This window comes from Bemisia tabaci, chromosome 5 (genome assembly GCF_918797505.1).
Source record: "Bemisia tabaci chromosome 5, PGI_BMITA_v3".
NCBI lineage: Eukaryota > Metazoa > Arthropoda > Insecta > Hemiptera > Aleyrodidae > Bemisia > Bemisia tabaci.
In genome coordinates this window covers 27,441,306-27,464,455 of record NC_092797.1, presented here as the reverse complement: position 1 = coordinate 27,464,455, position 23,150 = coordinate 27,441,306, and the positions used below count along the sequence as shown (strand labels likewise).

Genomic DNA, 23,150 nt, shown 5'->3' with positions numbered 1-23,150 from the left:
TCAGAACCTTTTCAGAAGAGGGAAAATACCATGTCATATTTTCCATTTCGAGATAAAGAAGTAGATGGACATGAGAGGACTCTACAAACCCATCATGAAAATGTGTGCCAACAACGGTTTCAAACTGAAACGGTTTTTTCCTTACTTGCAGACCCATGTTATTTATATGATCAGTGAACTTCGAGTGCCTACTATTCCTCATATACACAACTGCTGAACCAACTCAGCAAGTATGGGCATTTCTTAATGGTTTAAAGTCCGAACCATAAGACCATCATACTGGAACCCCAAATCTTTTTGGCAAAAAACCTCCCTTGCTGGGACACATCCTTTCCTTTGTAGAGACATGATTTTTTTGGAAAAATTAACAAACAAATTTACGAGATCCTGTATCCTTGTCAACCCTCTGGTCGTTGAAGGAAAACATTCAGTTTTCAGGAATTTAAAAATAAAAATTTAGACTGGGTACTCGGTCTTCAAAAAGAAAAAGAAAATATTTTAAAATGAAAATAGTTTATTCACATAAATAATCACAAATTAGTTTAATACCATAGATTCACAAAAAGTTAAGTACCTACTTTATTAAGTGTGTTTCACACTGGCAAAAACAATAGGAAGAAACGGGATAAATTTTAACTTAAAATTGATGATTTTTAAAGCAAGCTGAAACTTAAATAAATAAATTATCTCACTCAAAGTCTTTTTAGAACCATGAAGGGAAGGAGATAAAAAAACTGTTCCCAAAAAAAAATAATATAAAGAAAAAACAAAGAGACAAAACGGAGACACAGCAAACATGAGTACTTGACAGGATACGATCACAATTAAGAACATGATAACATACGGGGAAAAGAATTTCAATCGTGAATTTAGTAGGTGAAAGGTTCAAAGGAGCTCTGTGGGTACAAGAGAACATAATAATTGGTAGAAAATATTTTTCCCTTCAATTGACTCAAATTTTAACAGGCAAGTAATATTGCTTTGAAAATAGGAATGGATGGAAGTACACATGAAAATCTATGTGGCTCTTGCGATAGAGGCAAATAAGTATCTTAAATAAAATGTATTTTGTAGATAGCAAAATAGAGTGAAAATAAAATTTATATCTAATTGGTGGCACAGAATGAGAATAAGTAGAAAAAGAAGGTGGTTGAATCAATTTGAAAATGTTAAGTCTATTAGGTTTTTTCCCTTCACTTCTTTAGTGCTTTTAAAAGATCTCTGCACTGCACCCTGGAGGCATTACGCAAAAAACAAACACAATTTGTGGGTTTTTTTTCACTTAATTCAATCCGTTTTCCTAAATCTCTGACACTCTCATTGAATATACCTACAATTAGCTAGTAGAGATCTAAAATTTATATGACTCATGGCAAAGTTAATCGCTTAAAATTCAGTTAGATTTATCCAACTTCTTTTCAAAGAACAAATGAACACAAATAAACAGCGAAGAGATTTTAAATAAAACCATAGAAAAACAAACAACAATTGGCAGTAACAGAGAGAAAAGTAGAAACTTAATGAAAGTGCAGAATAAAAAGTAAGACTTCGTTACCTACCTACTCAATAATTGATTTTAAATCAATTTATTGAAGTAAAATTACGCTTGAGCAGATCTCAGGCTTTAAGCACTCTGAATTTAAATTCAGCGGTAATAGATTTCTTATCAGCTAAAGAAATTAAAACAAGGCTGATGAAAACAGTAATAAGTAGAGGCATAAGGAACACATAAAAGTTATATCTTTGAATAAATCTTGAAAGCTTATTTTTATACAGTTCCTCTCATTGTTCCTCAGTTGAAGGAAACATGGGCGACTACAAGGGACGAGGGCGATAGAGGTCAATTGAGGAAACTATACGAAGTAAAACATGTTTTGGATTTCAAATTTTTCATAAACATTACTCCAACAAATACTACTCATGAATACTTGGCTTCAAACCTATGAAGATCATTCTTTCCACTTTGCCAGTCTACGGTTCATTGCACATAACCTTGATAAACACTTCCCTTTTTGCCGAACTTAGCTTCAACTATGTGCCTGCCTAATTAGACTCTCTTTTTTGACACACACATCTCATGGAAAAACATAGAAATTGGCTTATAATTACAGGGCAAAAGTGGACAATTTTGCGAGGATTACAACTTATTTCATGGATTGCATTCGTGATCAGATCTGTGAAAAGAAACCTTGTCTTTAGGGAGAAAATTTTCCCTAATTTTGGCGAAAATTGATACCACGTTTTACTTGAACCTGGGAATTTTTGCTTTGAAACTTCATGGCTCATGTCTCCTTCAATTTTTCAGCTTTCAGGGTCAAACTTACGCCAAAAGTTCCAGATTGTCTCCCTTTAGGTATTTGAAAAAAGTTAAGACAAATGTTCTCCCAGAAGATACGGCCCTTTCCACAGATCCGGTCACAACTGAAGTTAGCTTCAAAAATTGAGGGAAACAAACTTCGGTCAATATTAAGAGGAAACTGGAACAAAACAAAAAAGTAGGAAAAGTCCGGACCACACAGCCAGTTAATGCAAATTGCCAAGTATTTTCTCAGATTCGCAGAAAAACTCATGATGAGCCATGTATTTCCATACAACACTGGATACTACAAATGGAGATGAGTTCTGGCCCGACACTTTACATACATAAAGACGACAATGATCCCGCAAAACAGTCATAAGCTTAGTAATACATCACCAAAAGACGGGATGAGATTGGCATCTTAACTTATAGCACTAATAGAACATGCAAAATAATAAAAAAAATTATTAAGCAAATATTAGGGCTATTAAAAATAAATAGGAGTATTAAAATATTGACACTTGGAAATATATGTTTTAAGTGGGAAGGCATGAATAAACAAAATGAGAGAAGGTTCCATATTGATGACTAAACTTAGAAACAACATACCTCTATCTGCGCCATAAGAGACTTCATTGTATTATTGTATCATTGATGAACGTAGTTCCTTGAAAATTTTTGTGATTTCACATCTCTATTTCAGAGCTAGTCTTAAAAGGACTCTAAATAAAGACAATTTGGCTTGTTCCTTTTCGAAAAAATTTAAGTGGAACTGCTATTTTGAAACACTGGTAAGAAAGCACAAGGTTTCCAGGTTTAGCCATCGGAGTGTATAATATTTATTTTGACTGGATATAAGATCATAGAAGTAATACACGACCTTAAGTAAAAGCAGTGTATTGAACATCTAGTGAGTTTTTGTTTCATTTTTTGTGTATGAGTGAAAAAATCGGTCTTTTTACAGGAAAAAAGCAAAAATTACTCACTTCTTTTTCTTTGTCCCATTTCTTTGAAAGAAACATTTTTAAGCAGAATTACGATCATCAAGAGTTTGGAATGGACGAACCAAAAATCAAACATTTAAAATAGAAAGGAAGCTAAGTACTTTTTTTTCATTTTCTCGATTGCAATTTTTTGCAGCACTTGCTCGACTGAATCCTAATTTTCGGTTACTTGGATGAAAGAATAGCACAAGCTTTAAAAAAAAAAAAGTAGAAAGCTTGTTGAAGTTTTCTCTCTTCTTGGAGAAGTTGAGTGGAAAAAGTTGAATCAAATGGTCGGAGGCAAGTTGTAAAAAGAAAAATACTCAGTACTTCGTTCCAAGGCAAATCTGAGAAAACAATTCTTTGTTGAATCGATCTTGTTCCTCTAATACTAACAAGAGACCTACATATCAAATTAAGTATCAAGCCGATAAACACCAGTTACACAACAGGACTACCATTTCACATACGCGGGTGCCTAAATCTTTTATACATTTCCAAGCATGACCATGGCATCATCATGTATAAATACGATTGTTTGTACTATCACATTATTATTGCATTTAATATGAATGAAAAAATAAATTTACTTTTCAACACTTAAGATTATGATGTAATAATACATTGGATGAAAGTTTTACTTCTAAATATCACACACTCAGCCGATTTTTAATACTATTGATCATCTGAGTTCTACTGATAAAAACCTAACAGGAATCAAGATCAGACGGGAAAAAATATTCTGTCAAAGAAAAATATTGGACAGTCACGACTGTCCTAGAACTAGCCCTCTAATTCGAAAAAAATTAGGGCAAAATGAGAACCTAATGCCTGAAAAAACTAAATACTCATCATGGCAGTTCAAAAATTACTGTGAAAGAGAAAATCGGCTTTAAATTTGAGGATACATAATAATATAGTAATATATAAATTAATGAATACATACGAGCTACGGATAAATAGTAAAGTTGGGTCCACTAAACCATAGTGGGCATCTGTGAATGTCAATGCCATTTGGCTTTCTGAGCAAATATGTCTGCTCTCAGATTTTGCGCAAAACATATTCCTAAAATCTGGAAAGAAAAAGAAAGGAATAATTAAAGATTACTATTCAGTTATCAGAAAAAGACAAAGAATTTTGTGACTGGGAAATGAGGAAAGATCATAAGAAAATTAGGAAACGCTCTGAGCACATTTAAATAAGAAGTTTATATTTTCGATGTTCAATACTAAATTTTGGTGAGTTCGCCAATTTCCATCGTTGTTGGAAGATGTTATTATGCACTCTTGATGGTAAATATTTTAGTGGCAGAATATTAGGATCAGCTACTTTCAAACAGAAATTAATGCAAAATTTGGAAAGTGATATGTATAATTACATAACTTGACTGGTCACCCAGGCGTATCAGGAATTTTAAACATTTAATTTAAATAAACATTTGTATTTTCGACTGGGAGATCAATTATTACCTGAGAGCTCCAAGAGACTTATGTTCTTGTGTATCTTAGGACTTAACATTTTTTATGAAAATGGTTTCATTACAACAAACAAATTTTTCTTCAGTATAAAAATAAATAATTATTCAAGTAGCTGGCCAACTATTCCGTTCAAATTTGAAATTTTTAACAAAGCATGCATTAAACACACCATAGCTAAATCAGGCATAAATATAATTGCAGCTGTCATGAACAATTAAAAAAATTAAGCAGTGATATTTTGAGTGTAATACCTTAAAAAATCCAGATATAAAACAAATTGAAGCGATGTATAAAATATTAATTTCTACCCATTCTTCTGCCGCATCTACACAGCCTCGCTGATAAATTATCTTTGCAGGGTCAAGTTTCTAACAAAAATACAAATAAATTAAAATTGCTTCTAAGAACAAAAACAAAAAGCAGAAACAATGAAGTTTTTTTGGAAAATATGATTGTTTTTGATGTAATCAAAATGCTAGCAGAAATACACTAAATGATGCTAATAGGATTAAAATAACCAAATCATAAAAATTGAGACCACTACACAACATTTACATGAGGGCATTAATTTGAAGGAGATATCATCTAAAAAATAAATTGAAAAGTGCATTGAGGGAATAGCATACATTCTAAAACAGACACTACAGACAAATGGAACAAATAAAAAGTCTCTGGGTAAGGTTACTTTTCAAATTCAAATTCAAAAAAAAAAATTACATTAACAGCAAACTGATGACCAACTTGATACCTGCACTATGGCAAATGCCATGACCACACTGGTCACCGTTATCATATTAGCTTCCATCCATTCTTCCCCAGCACGTAAGCAACCTCTTTCAAAAATGTTTGGTTCTTGCATTTGTGCTGGAGTTAGATTGGTCCAACCATCAGCAAACTAATTTAAAAGAAACCGGTTTAAGTTTCTACTTTTCATAAGCATCGAACATGTGACTGGATCTGTGACAAGGTGCTTCGCCTTCCGGCAGAAGGTATTTGTTGATTTTTTCAAAGGCTAACAACACATTTTTCTACAACTTTTTTAGTCTTGGAACTTCAAAACTCAAGTCTTCTTCAATTTCAAGCTTTCAGGGTCAAACTTGCGCAAAAATTACCAAATTTTCTTCCTTTATGCATTTGAAGAAAGTTGAAATTTTTTGAAAATTTTATTCCGGAAGATGAGGTCCCTTTTCACAGATCCGGATACTTAATTGTACTTACTCACAGTCAATGGCACTTTGAAACTGAGAAAATATTGATGAATAGTCGAAACTCGCACTAAATCACTAAATAGTAATGAGTCAACCCTTAAAAATAAAAAAATAAAGAAAAAAAAATGGCTGCAATATTCTCGAGATTCTAGGGTCAACCAGAGTTACTCAGAAAGATCAGATGAGTGTAGAAAATGTGTTAGCCTTGCTTTTTAATTACATTTTATGAGCACTCTCTGCAGACAAAGCATTGGGATTCTGCTGCTGCGACAAGACATTTTTCTTCATCCTTGTTGTTGTTTTTTTTATGTTTCATAACTATGTGAAATTCCTGCAGCTCAATTTTATAATTTGAGTTGAATAGCTTTGTTGAAACCGAGTTGGAAATGGAAAGAGGTAATTTTTGAACTATTTAGAAATACTTACATAGCCAGGTTTCCGCACATCATAGCCACACTGCTTATTTTTTATCAGTTCCTGATGAGCACAAAAACAGAAAGGTTAGTAAAAGTGCATCAAAGGAATAAAAGATATTATTGCAGAAACCCACAGTAAGGAACCTTTATTTTTAAAAACAGCAATTTTTCTACGAATCTCAAAATCATTTAAGTCAAAAGAATCATTATTGGAAATCATACATACATAAAGGTGTCTTACTTTTTAAAAAGATCTTTTACATATTGACGGCAGGGAATCAATTTTGTGTAGCAAATGATATTAATAAAGTTTTCAGACCTGTGAATTTACACATGACTGGTTTTTAATTCCTCGCGTCCTTGCAGAAATGCAGGTAGAGGAAGTAAAATTGTCATAAAAACATAAAACGATAGAAAGAGGGATAAAAACTGTAATTTCATCATATCTTAATGTTTTATGATGATTTGGGGGAACCAGTGTCTACATTTTGATTGCATGTATTTCGAATCGACGATATGCATACTTTAAAGGAGAAAATAAAAGTGACAGTAATAGAGTTTGGGTAGTATGAGTCAAGAGAAAAATTGTACCCCTTTCACTGCTAAAAACAGATGTGATCTCCTTCAATAGCTGTTCAAACATCCAAAATGAGGAATACCCATTCATTCAAAGCTTTTGCTTCCTTCTTTGAGACAAGGCCAAATTAACAAATTCAAAAAAATTGCAGATTTCATCCAGTGGACACTTCTATTTCATTAGACTCATCCAATTACGGCGAGATAGGTATAAGAGTCATGACTGAAAAAGAAAAATAATTGCGCCAGAAAAAAAGAAAGGAAAGAACGTACATTAGGTTTCCTTCGACAACAAGAAAATGGCACACCGCATGCTTCTCTGCTTCCAACATCATGAGAAGAACAATTAAAATAGTTGTTCTTGTCCCAGTCTTTGGGTCCTTCAATGCCACAACATTGTAACTGTAACATAACATAGACCAATAACAGCATTAAGTTAATGGTTCTTAAGGGGGTAAAGATATTAAGTGGAGAGTAGAAAAAACCCTGAGCTGGGCGCATTTTTCTTCTCCTGCTTTTCATGAAAACTTAGATAATAGAATTTTTAATCATACTGATGTGTGAATTTTGAACTTCCATTTGGCCAGTTCGTGGTGTGATACCAACACTGTAATTCGGTATTATCATATCTATTACTATCAGTAACTTCGTTTTTCATGGCAGTAAGGCTATTTATTAACTCTCGGCCTGCTATTATTCTGAGGTAAACGGATTTCAAACCACTTCTTTCAATTTGAGAGGAAAGATTTCCTGCACGGGTCAAACAATGTGAACAATGGGGGGGAGATAAAAAAAAGAAAAACCTAAATTATCAAAGGAAATTTTTCCTCTTTTTCTTCTTCCATCAAAGTAATCAAACCATGCGCTGCACTCTGATAGGTACAAAATATCACGCAAAAATGGAATATCAATAATAGATTGGAATGGTGTATTAAGTGGAAAGGAGCTCACTTACCCAGTCTTCTTGAATCCAGTCGATTAAATTTTGCTGGTCTGGATCTTCTCTGTAATGCACAATGAAAGTTTGGAACCCTCCAGTTGCTTGGTTTTTTATCTAGAAAATTACATTTTAAAAGAACGTATTAACTTTTTCTCTTTCTTGCTTGTGAGAGCGTTTGTTTTGGACCAATGTTGTAAAAGTTTGAAAGGAAAGTGTGGAATTCAAGTTACAATTGCTCAATGGTTTTTTCTTTTTTTTCAAATGGGTACCGGTGCCCCACTTAAGCCTGGCATCCAGATGAAGGTAAACATATTTTCAGATTTTTTAATAAAAATTTTAACACCACCCTCCCCAGTGAACCAAAAAAAACAAACGCATTGGAATATCGATTTGAGAAAAGCGCTTTAATGGATTCTGTGATGTTAAATTTAGTTTTATCTCTTCACGTCTACTTGTTGCTGTTGATCCAATGTTCTTGGATGTTCATGCATGCCTCCCTGCAACTTCTCAATAAAGAAATTGTGCAACTATCATCTTGCTCAAAGTTGCTCTTAAATCTTGTTGCGTAACCTTCCTATGAATTTTAAATTAATATTTGAAGTGATTACCTAGATATATCATATTCTTTAAAAGCAGCAGACCAAGATATACTGATTCATTAAAACATAAAAGCAAACAGAAACCAAGCATCAAATTAGAATACTAGTGACTTACCCAGTCTTTGAAAATAAAACCAAGAGTACCAGCTGTCATTTCAAAAAGAAGTATTAGGGCAAGAAAAATTGCATACTGGAAAAGAAACAAAGAATAAGTTAAGAATATGTAAGTATGTAAATAAATTGAAAAATCATATAATTCTGGGGGTTGAAAATTAGAAATATTGATTTATTTTTCTTGAATCTGACAATAGAAGCTAAAAAATTAGAAAAGAAAAGGACAAGGGCGCATGCTTTCAAATAAACAGGCCTATACACGATGGAAATTCTTAACTGTATTTTGTCATGACATCTTACAATGCAACAAAATGCATCTTCGGGACACACAATAAGACAGATTATAGTTCAGTTTTTTGCTGGATCAGTGATGTAACAAAGCCGCATGCTTTGAAATACAGAAAATCACACAACACATTAAAATATGCCTCCGATGAAAGTTGAGGACATTAAGGAAAGGAATAAAAATCATTAACTCACCGTTGCCAACAGGCAAGTATTTTCTCTGAGAGCTCCAACACATCCAGTAAAACCTATTACAAATGTAAGAGTTCCTGCATAGAAAAAAAGAAAAAGAGATACTTGAAATGGTAAAATAAAATTAATAAAAAAAGTGGACAGAGGAAAACCACAACCCAAAAATTTACACACCAGGAATTATCAGCAAATCCAGTGTTGATCTACTAGAAAATGATATTTTAATTTTCTAAAACTGAGAATAAAAAAACCCTTTCCTTCCTTTCAGTTAATAGAAGAAAGGAGAAATAAAATGGAAGGGGTCGTATGATAAGATAAAGAGTACTACCATATTTGAGATTTAATGGGTACTTTAAGCAAATAACTGCAATAGTGCTGGGACTTTAGGAAAATAATACTAAATGAAGGCTTAGACACTACATGAACTTTATCGGCTACGCTAAAATTCAACCCAAAAAACTCACCACCAAGTATTAAAATGAAGGCAGGATCCAGAGCAATATGAGTTAACTGACTTAGATTGTTGAAAGTATCTTTCTCTAGCCAGGCCCATATTCCGACGACTAAAATGCCCAACCCGAAAATCTGAAACAAGATTGAAAAAAAGGAAAAAATCAGTAGACGTGGAAATGGAAATTAGAGTAGACGAAAGGGGAGGATGAGGGCATAGAAAGGTGAGCTGCCTTCTTTCATTTCCTCTAGACGAAAAATTTTGGTTCCGAATTCAGCGTTTCAAATAAGTAGCAGAACAACTTCTAAAATTTGAGTGAGTTTCCTGAAATGAGAATGCCCTCAAGAGCAAAGAGGTGACCTGATGTATTCAGTCCTGGGCTTCAAAACTTCAAAAAATACTCATTTAGGAGGCAAGATTGGGGTTTTATTGGTTATTTCAAAGCGTGTGGAATGTACTGAAAGATTGAAGAGATAGCTACAACATAGCTCATTATGAGGATAATTCATGATGATTTTAGGATATCTGATGATGAAAACTGTGAAACTTCTATCATAAATATTGATGATAACCAGGGCCGGATTAAGGGGGTGGCCAAATGGGCCGCGGCCCATGGCGTAAAATCTAGGGGGCGGCAAATTTTGCAATTTTTTGAAATGTATAGGTATAAAAAAAATCGGATTTAGAAAAAAAAATTATGAACGAAAAAAGGCGACAAAATCTCTCATTTCCTGAGAGTCTAGTAATTTCTAATTTTGTTATCTTTCAGTGATACATGTGATAGCACCTTTAATTAGTCGAGTTGAGAGAGAAACCAAACACGCAATTTGGCCTGGAACGGCGATGACGAGGACTTGAGATGAAAAGGAGAAGCCTCGGCGCGGCAATCGATCGGCATGAAACACATATTAGCGCCTACAAGACTGCACGAATACTTCTCGCATTGCATCAAACATAGTGCGGTCAGCGTGAAACGGATAGCGCCTACAAGACTGCATGAATACTTCACACATTGCGTCAAACACAGTGCGTTCAGCAGCGGTCGGCGTGAAAATCATAGCGCCTACAAGACTGTCGGAATACTTCAAGCATTGCGTCAAACACAGTGCGGTTTGCGCGGCGCGGCGGAAGTTAAAATCATTAAACCACATTTATGTTGGTTCTTTCATTATTTCATCGTTCATTTCTTATACATGTAAGGCCTTGTCCACACAAAGGTGGGTTTACGGAACTTCACTTTCGCGCAAAGTTACGTGAACTTTTGTTAGAAGTGTTGACAGGGCTTTCGCAACAATGTGTCCAACACAATTAGACGCGTCTCATGCACCACTCCTTCTCTGGCACGTTCACTTGATGGTTTTTATTGATGTTTCAAAACGAATGAGAAGGGGGCGGCAAAATACAGGCGGCCCATGGGCGGCAAATAGGTAAATCTGGCCCTGATGATAACACCAGACGAAAAAACTTTTGCCTCCAAATTTGAAGAAGCTAATTCTGAATGGGTCTATGGAATCGATTCTAAAATTGATATCTGTGCTTATCCATCAACTCAGATCGTTAAAAAAAAAAAAATAAATAAAAACATCGAAATTTTCCTTAAAAAATTGTGTAACTATTTATTTCTTTCTTTCTTTTGAGAAGATATTAGATTTTCCGAGAAAATGGTGCAACGTGAGAAAAATTAAGGCCATTTTTGGTCTCAGCTACTGAAATTGAAGTTTCCGAAAAACTGGTACCTAAATGCTGGATAAAAAGTACATTAATATTCGTCTTTAACGGCAAGAATAACATTCCAGGCGTCCAAGCCTGCTGTCCAAGGAAATTATCAACCTACTTTTTAAGCACAGAATAACCGATCGGATGAGTTTCATACGGTGGTAAATAGGATTACGTAGCATGCAACGTTACCGTGAACAGGCGCACAATGGATCGAACCAATAGGATAGGTCGGACAAAATTTGAAGACTTTAAACGCTTTTAACTCCATTCAGACAAAGTTTTGAGATTTTAAAAGTGGTTTCATTGATTTCCTCGTGAAATTTTCGACTTGAAGCACCCCTTAAACTTTAAAATTTGGCGAATTAAACATCAAAATTTGCAGTTTTAGTCGAAAATTTCATGTCCGACCTCCCTGATTGACTCGATCCACTGTGAGGCGGATGGGGTCGATAGACGGGAGGAATTTTACTACCTAAGAAAGTTCGGAAAAGTCTCAGGCGTTCGTGAAAAATTCCTTCGTATTTTTGGCTGCAAAATTCAAATATGATCTTAAAATTCTTCAATAAAATGTCAATTTTTCAGTGGAAGAAAAAAATCCCGAAAATCTCTTATTTCCCGCAGTAAGATCTGCAGTTTCGGCGATCGGGAAATACATATACGAGTTTTGAGTCGCGCTTGAAAATGAGGGGCTTGGAGGACAGCCGCACAGGTGCAGTTTTTGCTGTTCCGAGAAATATGTGTTTGAAGTTTCGAAATTACATGGATCCTTATGGCGGAAAGAAAGTTCAAACTGACTTTTAGATGCTTAAAAATTCGCATTTGGGAGCAAATTTTTCACAAAATATGCATTAAGACTAGCTTTAATTCAAATCGTTAATATCTTAATTTTTCAAAAACTGCACTTATGCGCCGTGTCCTCCAAGCCCCTCAGATCATTCTCTGGAGAACATTGTTTCCAACTTAAGCTGAGAAGGAGAGTGAGAAAAGATGTAAATGCTTCAGCTTTGACACCTTCCATGCTCACTCATTCGAACAGCTGAGCACATGATTTGCGGCAGCAATAATAACTAAGAACTCCATGGTGATAATTTAGGTTGTTAAAAGTAAACGATGGAAAATAAGATCTTCCAGCAAATATTCCGACTGTCAACAAAAACTACGAAAATGCAGAAATGCAGTGCGATATCAACCTGGAAATCAAGGTTAGTGATAACGTAAGTCCCAAGTTGCAGTGATCGCGGTAAGTTGCGATTTGATCCGAGAATGTATCGCGATTTTATCGATGACGTTTATTTATTGCAATATTAACGGATGATAATTGACGATAAATTGCATTTTTATCACATAAATTTGCAATAAAATCACGATTTTATCGACGGCGATTTATCGAAATAATATCGAACAAAAAATCGTGATAAATTGAGATAAAATTTCGATTTTGTACAGATAAAATTGTGACAAGATAGAGGATAATCACTCAGATGTGGATGATCCTGGTGATTTTATCGCCAAAAATCGTAAAGAAATCGAACTTAATTTTAAAATATAGCAGTTTTTCTGTTGAAGAATGCTACTTGGGGTATACAGAAGGAGACGAGGAATCCAAAAATCCCTTTGCCTAAGCCCACCCTCCCTGGGCCCCTTGAGAACTATATGATCGCTGCTTTCTCAATAACCCGTGCCTTTTCTAACGTAACTGCGGGCCGATTAGCGAAAGTTTGAAGCAGCCCGATAAAACATCAAAATGCGATATATTTCATTGTTAAGATAGAGCTAAGTACGGTGTTGTCAGGCCGATACAGTTTCAATAATCGGGTCGTCGATGAGAAATCCCGCGATCCGGAAATTTTAGAACTCCTGAAGGTGTAAATACTCTGACGATTTGCGATGTTAAGGAAAAATACCGTAAAAGCATTCGAATGTTGTCAAATTGCCTCCCCAAAAATATTCATTTTTGAAGGAAGTTATGGATATCATTTAATGAAATTTTCAGACACTTTCGACCAAATTACGAGCAAAATTCTCTAAAAAATCGTAAGAGGGAAATTTGTAAATTTTCCCGAAAATTCGTGATTTGTCGAAGAAATTTTGGCAACACCCAATGCCTCATACGGCGTTCTTACTAGCACAGTATAATAGCCGGCGTCTGCCCAGATTCGTATCCGGGTTCAATTTCGTTCTTCTGACGAGAAACGATTGACGACTTAAAACGACACACCTTCAGTGGAAGCTTTTTTCACGAAATTAGCTTTGCACTTCTCCGATAAGTCAAGGTTGACAACCTGTAATGTAAAAGCCTGCGTGGTGATTCATTACATATCGTATCCAGCATACTGCGCTACTTCGCATAGCATTCGCAATCGTTGGGTACAATACTGACTTGGAGGAGGAGTAAATTATGAAGAAAAAAACGAAACAGAAAAAACCATGTCCTCATACGCGCTACGAGTATCTATGACAATGAGGATGACCATTTTTCTTGGATTTCAAAATTCCCTGACTTTGCAGGGATTCGACACATTGTTGTTTCCCTCACGTATCAATTTTTTAGATTTTTTTCATCTTTTTTCCCCCAATAGATGTTTTATGGCATAAAATCTCATGAAAATTATACTCACGAAAAATTGAAAATCAAGTCTCATGAAATGGAAAAAATGCTATGTTTTTGCTAGAGGACAAAATTTTTAGGTTTCGAAGAAAATTGGCACAGAATGCCGATTTTTTATTTTTAAGAAAAAAGTTCAATGGCATTGGCCAAAAATCGAAACAAAATGCGGAATTTTTATGCAAAAGGAACGAGGAGATTTTTCGGGAGGGGGGGGGGGGGAGGGATGACGTGAGAGGAGGGGGTCCAAAATTTGTGACGTAATTTATGAACAGCCCTTAAACAAGCTTTCCATTTAGGTCGAAGCTTTGAATAGTCTTGTAAATTATTAATAAGCATGTCGAGGAATGTGTTTTGAACAAAGTTCGTTAATTTTGCAGGAATGTTGTCCACATTGCGAGACACTATTGTGGTAAGCCAGGCGATGGGGCAGGAAAAGGAGGTGGAGGCGGTGGGTCTATCAGAGATGCAGGAGGAGCCTTTGGAAAAAGAGAATATGCTCTTGAGGAAAGCTACTTTTATAAAAAGGTAAGTCACAACAGATGGCTTGGTTGGTTAAGAGCTTGTAGCCTACTTAGAGCTAGTCATTCAAAGACCTAACATATTTCTATATCCTGTGCCAGATGGAAAAAAATGTGAGGATTAAAGTGTCAAGATTATTACCAAAAGACAAAATAAGTTTTAAAAAAATATGAGATAGCTTGCAACTATTTTACTACTGTATACTACTATACTACTGTATACTGTATACTACTGTCACTACTGTATAGACTCATTTTTTACAATTAAATCGTGAGAATTTCCTATGGTTTGACCGCCTCCCAAGCCCCTAGACCTAAAAAGTCCCACTTTGTACTTTACTACTTTGAAGCTAGGAGGGAGAGTTGTAGACTCAGTGAGCTGCGGAGGGTAAAGGAGTAAAAATTGCGGATGTAAACTGTAGTAGTCTAACACAGCGTACTTAGAGAGTCACTAAATAGACTTAAATTAAGTTTCTTTTGATGGGCTTCAGGAATGTACCCAAATAGCTGCAATTTCATTTTTTACAAAAAAAAAAAAATAAAGAATATTCATGACAGATCAAGTTAGGTTTTGTGTCAAAATCATAAGGTCTACAAAGTATCTTATTCATACCTGGTTATTATCAAATAGTAATGGATTTCAGCACATTCAACAAATAACCCGTTAGTAACTAATCTATAAATATCTTAGTGTTGTTTATATGACTGATTCTCCGAGAGGGTATCAAATCTAATACTCAAATGCTGCCTCTGAATAGTTCCAGGAATAAATCTTGGGAAGTGACTCTTTCAAGTTCTTACTACTGTTTAGCACTATGACACGACCTTTGAAGGATGTGCTTTACTATTTGCATCCTGATCATCCTATAATATACTTTTTTCAGCAAAGAGAGCAATTGAAGAAACTGAAAGAGCAGTGGAACAAGTTTAGAGGAAAAACATCATGCCAGGAAAATGCTGACAAGGACAGAGAGTGATTAATCCAGGACAGCGCCTAACCTAGTGACGTTTCAGGACTAACGATATCAGGTTCCACTTCATGGGCATACAAACGCGAGTCAAGCAATAAGCAGTTCAGGAGAAATTAGAGGGGGATAACATACCCAAAACAGAACGTTGAAACTAAAGATGATGTACTTCAAGCAACAGCTGACTTCGCTGGTATCCTTCCTCGTGTAAACTTTGGTGGGCATCTTTCGAGCTTCTTCCGGAGCAGATCACGAAATCACTCTAATACTCACTCTAAAAATTCACCGTGTAGTGATCGAACTTACAATGAGCCAATATAATGGAAATCATGGCAGTCGGAGTCGAAAAAGTAAATGTAAATCTCAGGCTGACTGAAGTATGACAATGAGCTATTCATCATTCAGTTAGAATTAAAATAAACACCTGTTGTGAGTGAAGCACACTGAGAACATTTTGTTAAATCTCACTTATCATGTAAATATGTTAGAGGAAAGATAGGTGTTAAAAAGAGTTACACAAAAATAAAATTAATTATAATAGTACGAGAACGTTGAACCAGAACATTTCAATAATGTAAATGTAAACAGATGCCCCAGATGTCAGACAACAAAAACAAATCTGCTAGAGGGCGCTTGCGTCCTCTCGAAAATTCAAATTTTTGGCGGGCTCCACCCGTGAGCGGCTAATATAGGGAGGAGGGGAATGGGCACGAATGCATCCATTTTCTGCGCTCATTCTCTTTCGTTCATTCTTTAAATTATTATTCATTTATTTTTATTACATATGATCATTTCTTTCTTTAAGCATACTCGATATTTGAAAGATACGCTTAAAGGCAAATTCAAATCCACCGGAGTAGATCGCATGAATTTGAGGATACTATTGATGATTTTCTCCCCTATATTGATTAAAATTTAGCCAACCTATTATTGTATTCTTTTATCCTGGTATAGACTTATTATGGACATGAGAGGATAAAAGAAATTCGTCCATAGTGTCGAGCTCATTTCATGGCAATGGTCAATGAAAATAAGAACTAAAATATTTTATATTAGGTAATGATTTTGAGTACAATCAAAAATAAGAATATGAGAAAAATTGAGAGAACTTTTTCTGCGACAGACGCAACATTAGTATGTTTAGTCTTGAAAAAGAGCATAACATAAAAAATAAGTGGAGTAAGTAAATGAGTAAAAACGTGACAGGCGTTCCGGCAGATCAATGCTAAAAATACACTGCTGAATGTTCTGTGGAAGTATTTTATTTTCAAAATATGCGGTAACGGGAACCTTTTTAAACCTTTTTGAAGCAAAAAAATGTGTTACCTATAACATTTGGCATTGTACACAACAAATCTACCTAATATGTGAACACAAGATGTGCTTTTATACATCCAATTTCTACTTGCGCATTCTACTTTTAACCAGATTTGAATTTACATTAAAACACACAATATTAAATACATCTAGTTTTTTTATCAGAACGATAAAACTTCTGATAGCACGAAAAATGAGCTAATAACCAAAGACTTATTAAAAAATTGGTAGCTCGTTTTAAGTTCTTAAAGTAGACAGAGTTTCCAAATTGTTTACGGTCAACATCCCTCGGTCTCCCTCCCCCTCCTCACCTACTAAATTCCAAGTTTACCTGACCGGAAAAAATGTCTCTCGGATCCCGTATAGTCCAAAGCTCTCAAAAAATTTGACGAGAAAAGATATTCTTGATTCAATCGGACTTTTGCTTGAATGAAAAGGAAATCCGCTTACATTAAGAGGTGAGCTCCTTGATTGAAGCCCGATAAATTAAGAATATAGTTTCTTGTCAAATTTTTCAAGAGTCTGCACTCTGAATGCAAGATACTTTTTTTCCTGTGCATGCCAGAAGATCATGATTTATCGATGGCAAACCAGAATACACCTCCATGTTCAACGTCGTTATCTTTCTGGACAAAAGCCAAGCATTGAACCTCTCTGAAGAGGGCTTTGTAGATAGACGTTGTGTCGCGCTGATAATACTCGCCCAAGATGGGCCTCACGTAATGGGTGGCCTCCTGGAGGTGGTAATGCGGCATCTTCGGGAAGAGGTGGTGAACCACGTGGAGGTCGGGCATGTGGTGGAACGTGTGGTTGAGGACGCCCCAGTCTCTGTCGACCGTGCTGAGGGATCCCCGGAGCCAGTCCCACTCGTCGGCGTCGTAACGCGGCAGCGCTGGGTGCATGTGTGACAGGGATACCATCATGACTGCCAAAGCGTTGTGGACGACGTAAGGGCCTCCGTAAACGCATAAGAACCATTCCCACCCTTGCGTCGCTCCTATTTGATAGTACGTGTACAGGGCGGCTGCTAGGAAGACGTCGGATATGACGACTTGGAGCCGCTGTTTTCGACTGAAGATCGGACTCCAAGGATTGAGGAGACTGGAGATTTGGTTATATTGTCTGTCAAAAAGAAGAGGAAAAACGTTGTTGGAAAGATTAGGAAGCATTTATGTTGAGAGTATTCTGTCAGTAAGCTATAGTTTGAAAATGTTCCACGATTTATATAAGAAACTTGCTTGAATTACGCTAAGAATATTCCGGGAATACTATTTTCATGTAATAATCTGCTCAGAATTTTCCTCGAATATTCCTACTATTGCCTTTCTCTAGAACTAAACACAGCTCCTAAAAAAACCCCACTGTAAGTGTCTCTCATGGTTCTTTTGAAAATGTACTTGGCATATTTTTGTCTAGGAGTACGCTAAGAATCTTTTTAGAATCCTTCTCTCCTCACGGAGAGATTTGCCTCAAAAATTGTACTCTCCTGACGATCTGCCAAATCATTTTTGGCATATTCTTAGCCAATCCTGAGAATATTCCCCCACCTACGAGGTAGGCAATCGGAGGAATTTGCGATAATTTCGACACAAATCGCGTTTATACGCTCTCCTGTAAAGCTTGGCCTTTTGTTTCGAGTCCACAATTCCTAGGCCCTGTCACAAATCGTTACTCATCCAACGTATGGTCTTGGTCATAACTCCGTTTTTTTCATGGGCCCCGGAAAGTATGGCGTTATATGGAGCTTGAGACCGTCGCTGAATCGAGCTAAATCGAGACACGCTTTTACGTGGGAGGAGCGACGACATGTCCCAGTCCCGTCCATCGAGCTGCATTCACTTAATAAGAATCGAGGCTAGCTTACGGCTTACCTGCCACCGAACCCGACGGTGAGGGAGAGCTGGACCCCGAAGAGGAGTCCCCCGACGATGATGATGAGCCTGAAAGGCGTTTTGCGGAGCCACTGGAAGATCCTCTCGCCTCCCTGGCTGAGGGCATCCCTCCGCTTCGTGGCGAGGGCTTCCTCGCGGCCGATGGAGCCCATGTTGGCGTGGTGTCTGCCGTGCGAGAATTGAAAGGAGAAGTAAGGGATGAGGAGAGGTGAGAAGAGGAGCAACCCTACGACGTCGTCAAGCCACTCGTGGTCGCTGAAAGAGTGGTGACCGCACCCGTGGGCTATCTCCGAGATCCCCACCAGGACGCAGCCTTGCGCCACCCAGTACACCAGCCATGCCAAGTATCTGTCAGAAAAAGTAAAGAGCTTCATCAAACTATAACGCGTTTATCAGAATTAGGGGAACTGGGTATAGAGGAAGAGTAAAGACGTCTTATAGAGAGCTACATCAAGGTAACGCGTTTATCAGAATTAGAGGTGCTGGGTATAGAGGGAGAGTAAGGGCATCTTGAAAGATTTAAAGTATGGGCTTGTAAATGGACGTATTTCTATCAAACGGAACTAAGCGCCATAGGAGGAGGAAGGGAGAGGGGGGGGGGCTTGGATTGGCGGGTGTTGTGGAACGCGATGCTCGTTCCGTCTTAGACTCGCAATGCTTTTTCATGGCGCTTAGTTCCGTTTGACAGAACGCGCTATCCGGGATTCCAAAATCCCCCAATAGAACTCAATTTGGCGCTTAGTTCCGTTCAACAGAAATACGTCCAAATGTACAAGACTGACTAGAGAATACGAACCATCTGATGTAGTTAGCCTGATTCTGATTACATGGACTGCATTTTGCAATAAGGAGCCACAGTTTCTAGCTCATACATAACAACACCTATCTGGGTAGGAAAACTTTTGGCACATGTGTTGTTTCTACAATAAGCCAGAAATTGTAAATCCTTACTGCAAAATGTAGTTCATTTCCGTTCAAGCGAACCATGGATAGTTACACTATGCAGCAAAAAACCACTGTCTCTGGTTCATCCATAAAACCACGTATCTACTACTAAACTAAGTAAACTAATGGTACAAATGGATGGCACTTTACAAGAAGAAACCAGAGTTTGTTGGGAGAGAGGAGGTCTGTTTGCCTCGAAGCAACTGCGTTCTAAGAGAAGGGGCGTAAGTGCCTATGAGAGCTCTTTCGCAGATACACAGTGATCCAGCTGAAACCAGCTTGTGCACTGAAAAAAAATTATCGGCGTTTTTACCAAGGTCCGTTTGGTACCTTTACCTTCTCACTTTTTTTTACCAATTATTGGTAATTTAACCGAGACAGACTGGTAAGCTTACCGAAAAACCGGTATTTTTACTGTTTTTCAGGTAAGAATACCACTTTTATTGGTAATCAATTCCTGGTTATTTTGCCATTTTATCTCGGCAATTCTACCACAGTCGATAAAAAATATTGGCGTTTTTACCAAGGTCCAGTAGAATTACCGAGAAAGTTCAAGAATTTTACCGAGATTCCTCGGTAAAATTACCAATTCCATAAATGGTAATTTTACCAAGAAAAACTAGGATCAAATAGAACCCTGAATTTTTGGTAATTTTACCCTTTCCTTAGTAAATACACCGAGATTTTTTTTTCAGTGTGGCTCCTCAATGCAAAACAGGAAATCTCTGATAGCGCGTTTTGCAAAAAATAATCACACGCTCGCCGCGCATCTCCCAGTGAGTTTTTACTTGGCACACACTGATTCAAAGAGCAGAACTGTGCGCGCTCATCGAAAATTAAAAGAAGATTTTTTAGATCGGAATAGTCAAATAAATATTCATAAACTGTGAGAAAATTAAGATCGAATTTGAGTTCCATTTACTGTAGTCTCTATTCCTGCAGCCAAAAATAAGTACCCATCGCTATTTTTGCTATCTTCCTTCGTACGACTCTTACACTTATTTTATTTGTCGAGTTCTTTAGCGTTGCATACATACCTTAATGGGATGGGCAGAAGGGGAATGAAATCGGTGGCTACGTGGTAGAGGGTAAACACAGCGGCTACATCGTAAAATAAGTAGAGGAAAGAGTGAGGGATTGAGCGCTGGAAACAGTGAGGAGGAATAGCTTTCCTGAGGTCGTCATGAGTGAATGGAGGCTTAGTGAAGGGAGCTCGTTTGAAGGCTTTTGGTGGAATTTCCTCGATGGGGGCCCTACGCCCATACTTGTAAGTGCTCTGCTGTTGCATAAAATGACAAATTTACTCATTTTAAAATACTACATTTCAAATTCAAAGGTAGCACGCTTGAGGGCGTGAGTGTCAAAATTCGATCAATAATAGTTTGCACCTATCTCCAATCAAGTTAGTTCCTACGATTATGTTCTGGCTTTAATTCTAAGTCTGGACTTCTTATGATTAAATGGCGTGAAAGCTTGATTTTTCAATTCTTGAAGACGATTAGATAAGGTGACAGATACAAACTGACAATGAGATGACGAGGAAAGTCAAACGCCTTCATTTTAATCTATATGTAACACAGGTATCTCCTGCGCAGCAATAGTTGCATTCAGGCGATATTACAGACACTGTTGTCGGAACCGTGGACCGAAACACGACAATCTATATTTCTATTGCACAATTTATGCTAAAAAGAATTATGTTGCACTCAAATCTTCATGCACATAGTTCCTTTTATCATAAATTCGTCCTACTAATATCTAACTCTCTATACTAAATCCAATTTCCGAGAAGAAAATTATTTTTTGATTATAGGTAACTTCGTTGGTGAGAGGACAAAACGGAAGATAGAGATTCACACTGCCTCCTGAGCAGAGATAAATAGAAACCCTTCCTTAGTATGGTGGAAATGGCGGGAAATTTTATCAGTCCTGCGTCCAGGAGACTCAATATATATTTTTACGAGAAACAGCAATCATCTTACCTTCGTGTTAGTTGCTGAGCTACGTGTTCCTCCGAGTATAAGTCCACCAAATTCCACACTTACGAACAACACTCGAAGGAAAATACAGTTGCACAGAGTTGACTCATTACGAGTCCTTTGGAATAAAACAATGCTTTTCCGTCTACTAACTACGCAATAAAACAAAGAAGCGCAAAGCCAGATGCTGCTGGTCGTAATTTAGTGCTGAAATTATCGATTACGTAAGATGAACTGCTACGTCCCGCCGGCGCGTTGGCATTGAATTGAGTTTGATTATGCTTTCTCTCTTTCCTCACACAGAACGCGAAAAAGGGGTGTCAACTTCATTTTCATTATAGCCAAAAAAAGCGAGAAAGAACGCACGCGGCGTTTAGAGAGAAAAATTGTAGATTTGACATCGTGGATCTAATTCATGATAAAAAAGAAAATTCTCATGAAAAGTGAGATTTTCTATTTCTGCTAGTTTTTCCTTGAGAGAATGCTGCTCGACCCAACTGGGGTTACGATCCATCCAGACGAACACAGGATTCGGAATTCTTTTCAATCTTCCTGTGTTGCAACTTTTCAGTTTTATATTTTTTGTGTATGATGCGGTGGAGCGCCTACCCAAGGTTTCATCCGGAGAGAGGAGGGAAGGTATTAGAATGTCAAATGAAAATAATTGAGGGTTACTTCTTCGTTGTTGGTCGAGGTATCATCCCTTTCATAATGGTACCCTTCCCATGTCGGTATTCTCGGGGACTTAAAAAGGGGCATTTTTAGCTTTGAAATATTTTCACGAAAGATAAACTTTATCAAAGACGAGCATATCATTCTTTTTCAGCATTAGTAAATACTGTGTCCGGTACAAGAAGGATACTTATTTAAAGTGAGCCTCCGCTTTGTTTCCATAGCCAAAGTGCGTACCGCGCACGTATCTCCGATGCGTTGTTTCAAAAATTCGGCACCCAATTCCCCCCTTCCCTTTCTTTTTTGGTTGGAAGAGAAACAAGTCAACTCTATAGCTCGAAATTTATCCAGAACATACTTCCAATCACAGAGAAGAAAAATCAAGGTAGTTACCAAAAATTACGTCGCCTACTTTTCCAAACAAAAATAAAGTATGATGGAAAATTTTACAAACGGCATTGACGGGAGATATGTGGTTTCGAAAATTTGGCCATCAATATGAGTTAGAAATACTAGGTCTTTCCCTTTATAAGCAGGTGCAAGACGGAAGGTTTGGTTTGGAGCAAGAATGCGTTTCTAGCGGATGATATCGCTCGGAGACTTGAACGCACGGCAAGAAAAATCACCCGAGAACTTGATGCGATGAACCGTGGACAGCGGCGACTCTTGAAAGTTGGCAACACTGCTCCTCTTCCATTTAAATGTATGTAAGACAATCGATTCGTTGTGAGGCAAATTTTCTCACCGGAAATCGATATGTATGTATAAGTATGAATGCGGTAACATTTTGACCTCACGAAAAAAAAATCTTTTGCCGCCAAAAGTATTTCTTCTAAATAAGAATTTTGCTGGTTAATATAAGCTACTTTTTGCTAGCCAGATTATTTTTCTTGAATCAAGAAAAGTCAGCTTAAAGCAAGATAAAGAAAATTCTTGGCGGCAATTCAAGAATTATCTGCTTGATACAAGCTACTTAATTAGTGGATGGGA

General features: G+C 36.9%; 3 protein-coding genes across 7 annotated transcripts; 1 reads left to right on the top strand and 2 right to left on the bottom strand.

Moving 5' to 3' along the window:
* Positions 1 to 496: 496 nt before the first annotated feature.
* On the bottom strand, positions 497 to 16,022 carry Tsp26A (Tetraspanin 26A). Of its 4 annotated transcripts, XM_019052200.2 has the most exons (10): positions 15,491 to 16,022; positions 9,556 to 9,676; positions 9,095 to 9,168; positions 8,616 to 8,690; positions 7,917 to 8,015; positions 7,235 to 7,363; positions 6,396 to 6,446; positions 5,492 to 5,656; positions 5,013 to 5,129; positions 497 to 4,355 (listed from the first exon to the last, which is right to left on the bottom strand). In XM_019052200.2, the coding sequence occupies exons 1-10, from the start codon at positions 15,578 to 15,580 to the stop codon at positions 4,287 to 4,289; spliced, it is 990 nt and encodes a 329-aa protein (XP_018907745.2). In that variant the 5' UTR covers positions 15,581 to 16,022; the 3' UTR covers positions 497 to 4,286. The 4 variants fall into 4 exon arrangements, with proteins under 4 accessions (XP_018907745.2, XP_018907743.1, XP_018907744.2 ...); XM_019052198.2 differs by lacking the exon at positions 5,013 to 5,129 and having other exon boundaries at positions 5,510 to 5,656; positions 15,491 to 16,019; XM_019052199.2 differs by lacking the exon at positions 5,492 to 5,656 and having other exon boundaries at positions 15,491 to 15,994.
* Positions 12,351 to 15,796, top strand: LOC109037494 (ATPase inhibitor mai-2, mitochondrial). 2 transcript variants are annotated; one of them, XM_019052201.2, is made up of 3 exons: positions 12,351 to 12,463; positions 14,247 to 14,394; positions 15,272 to 15,796. In XM_019052201.2, exons 1-3 carry the CDS (start codon positions 12,372 to 12,374, stop codon positions 15,362 to 15,364), a joined length of 333 nt encoding a protein of 110 aa, XP_018907746.2. In that variant the 5' UTR covers positions 12,351 to 12,371; the 3' UTR covers positions 15,365 to 15,796. The 2 variants fall into 2 exon arrangements, with proteins under 2 accessions (XP_018907746.2, XP_072156595.1); XM_072300494.1 differs by having other exon boundaries at positions 12,357 to 12,475.
* Positions 16,023 to 17,214: 1,192 nt separating the features above from the next.
* LOC109037327 (uncharacterized) lies at positions 17,215 to 22,247 on the bottom strand. The gene is made up of 4 exons (XM_072300683.1): positions 22,164 to 22,247; positions 20,547 to 20,788; positions 18,544 to 18,912; positions 17,215 to 17,794 (listed from the first exon to the last, which is right to left on the bottom strand). Exons 1-4 carry the CDS (start codon positions 22,245 to 22,247, stop codon positions 17,242 to 17,244), a joined length of 1,248 nt encoding a protein of 415 aa, XP_072156784.1. The 3' UTR covers positions 17,215 to 17,241.
* Positions 22,248 to 23,150: the final 903 nt, after the last annotated feature.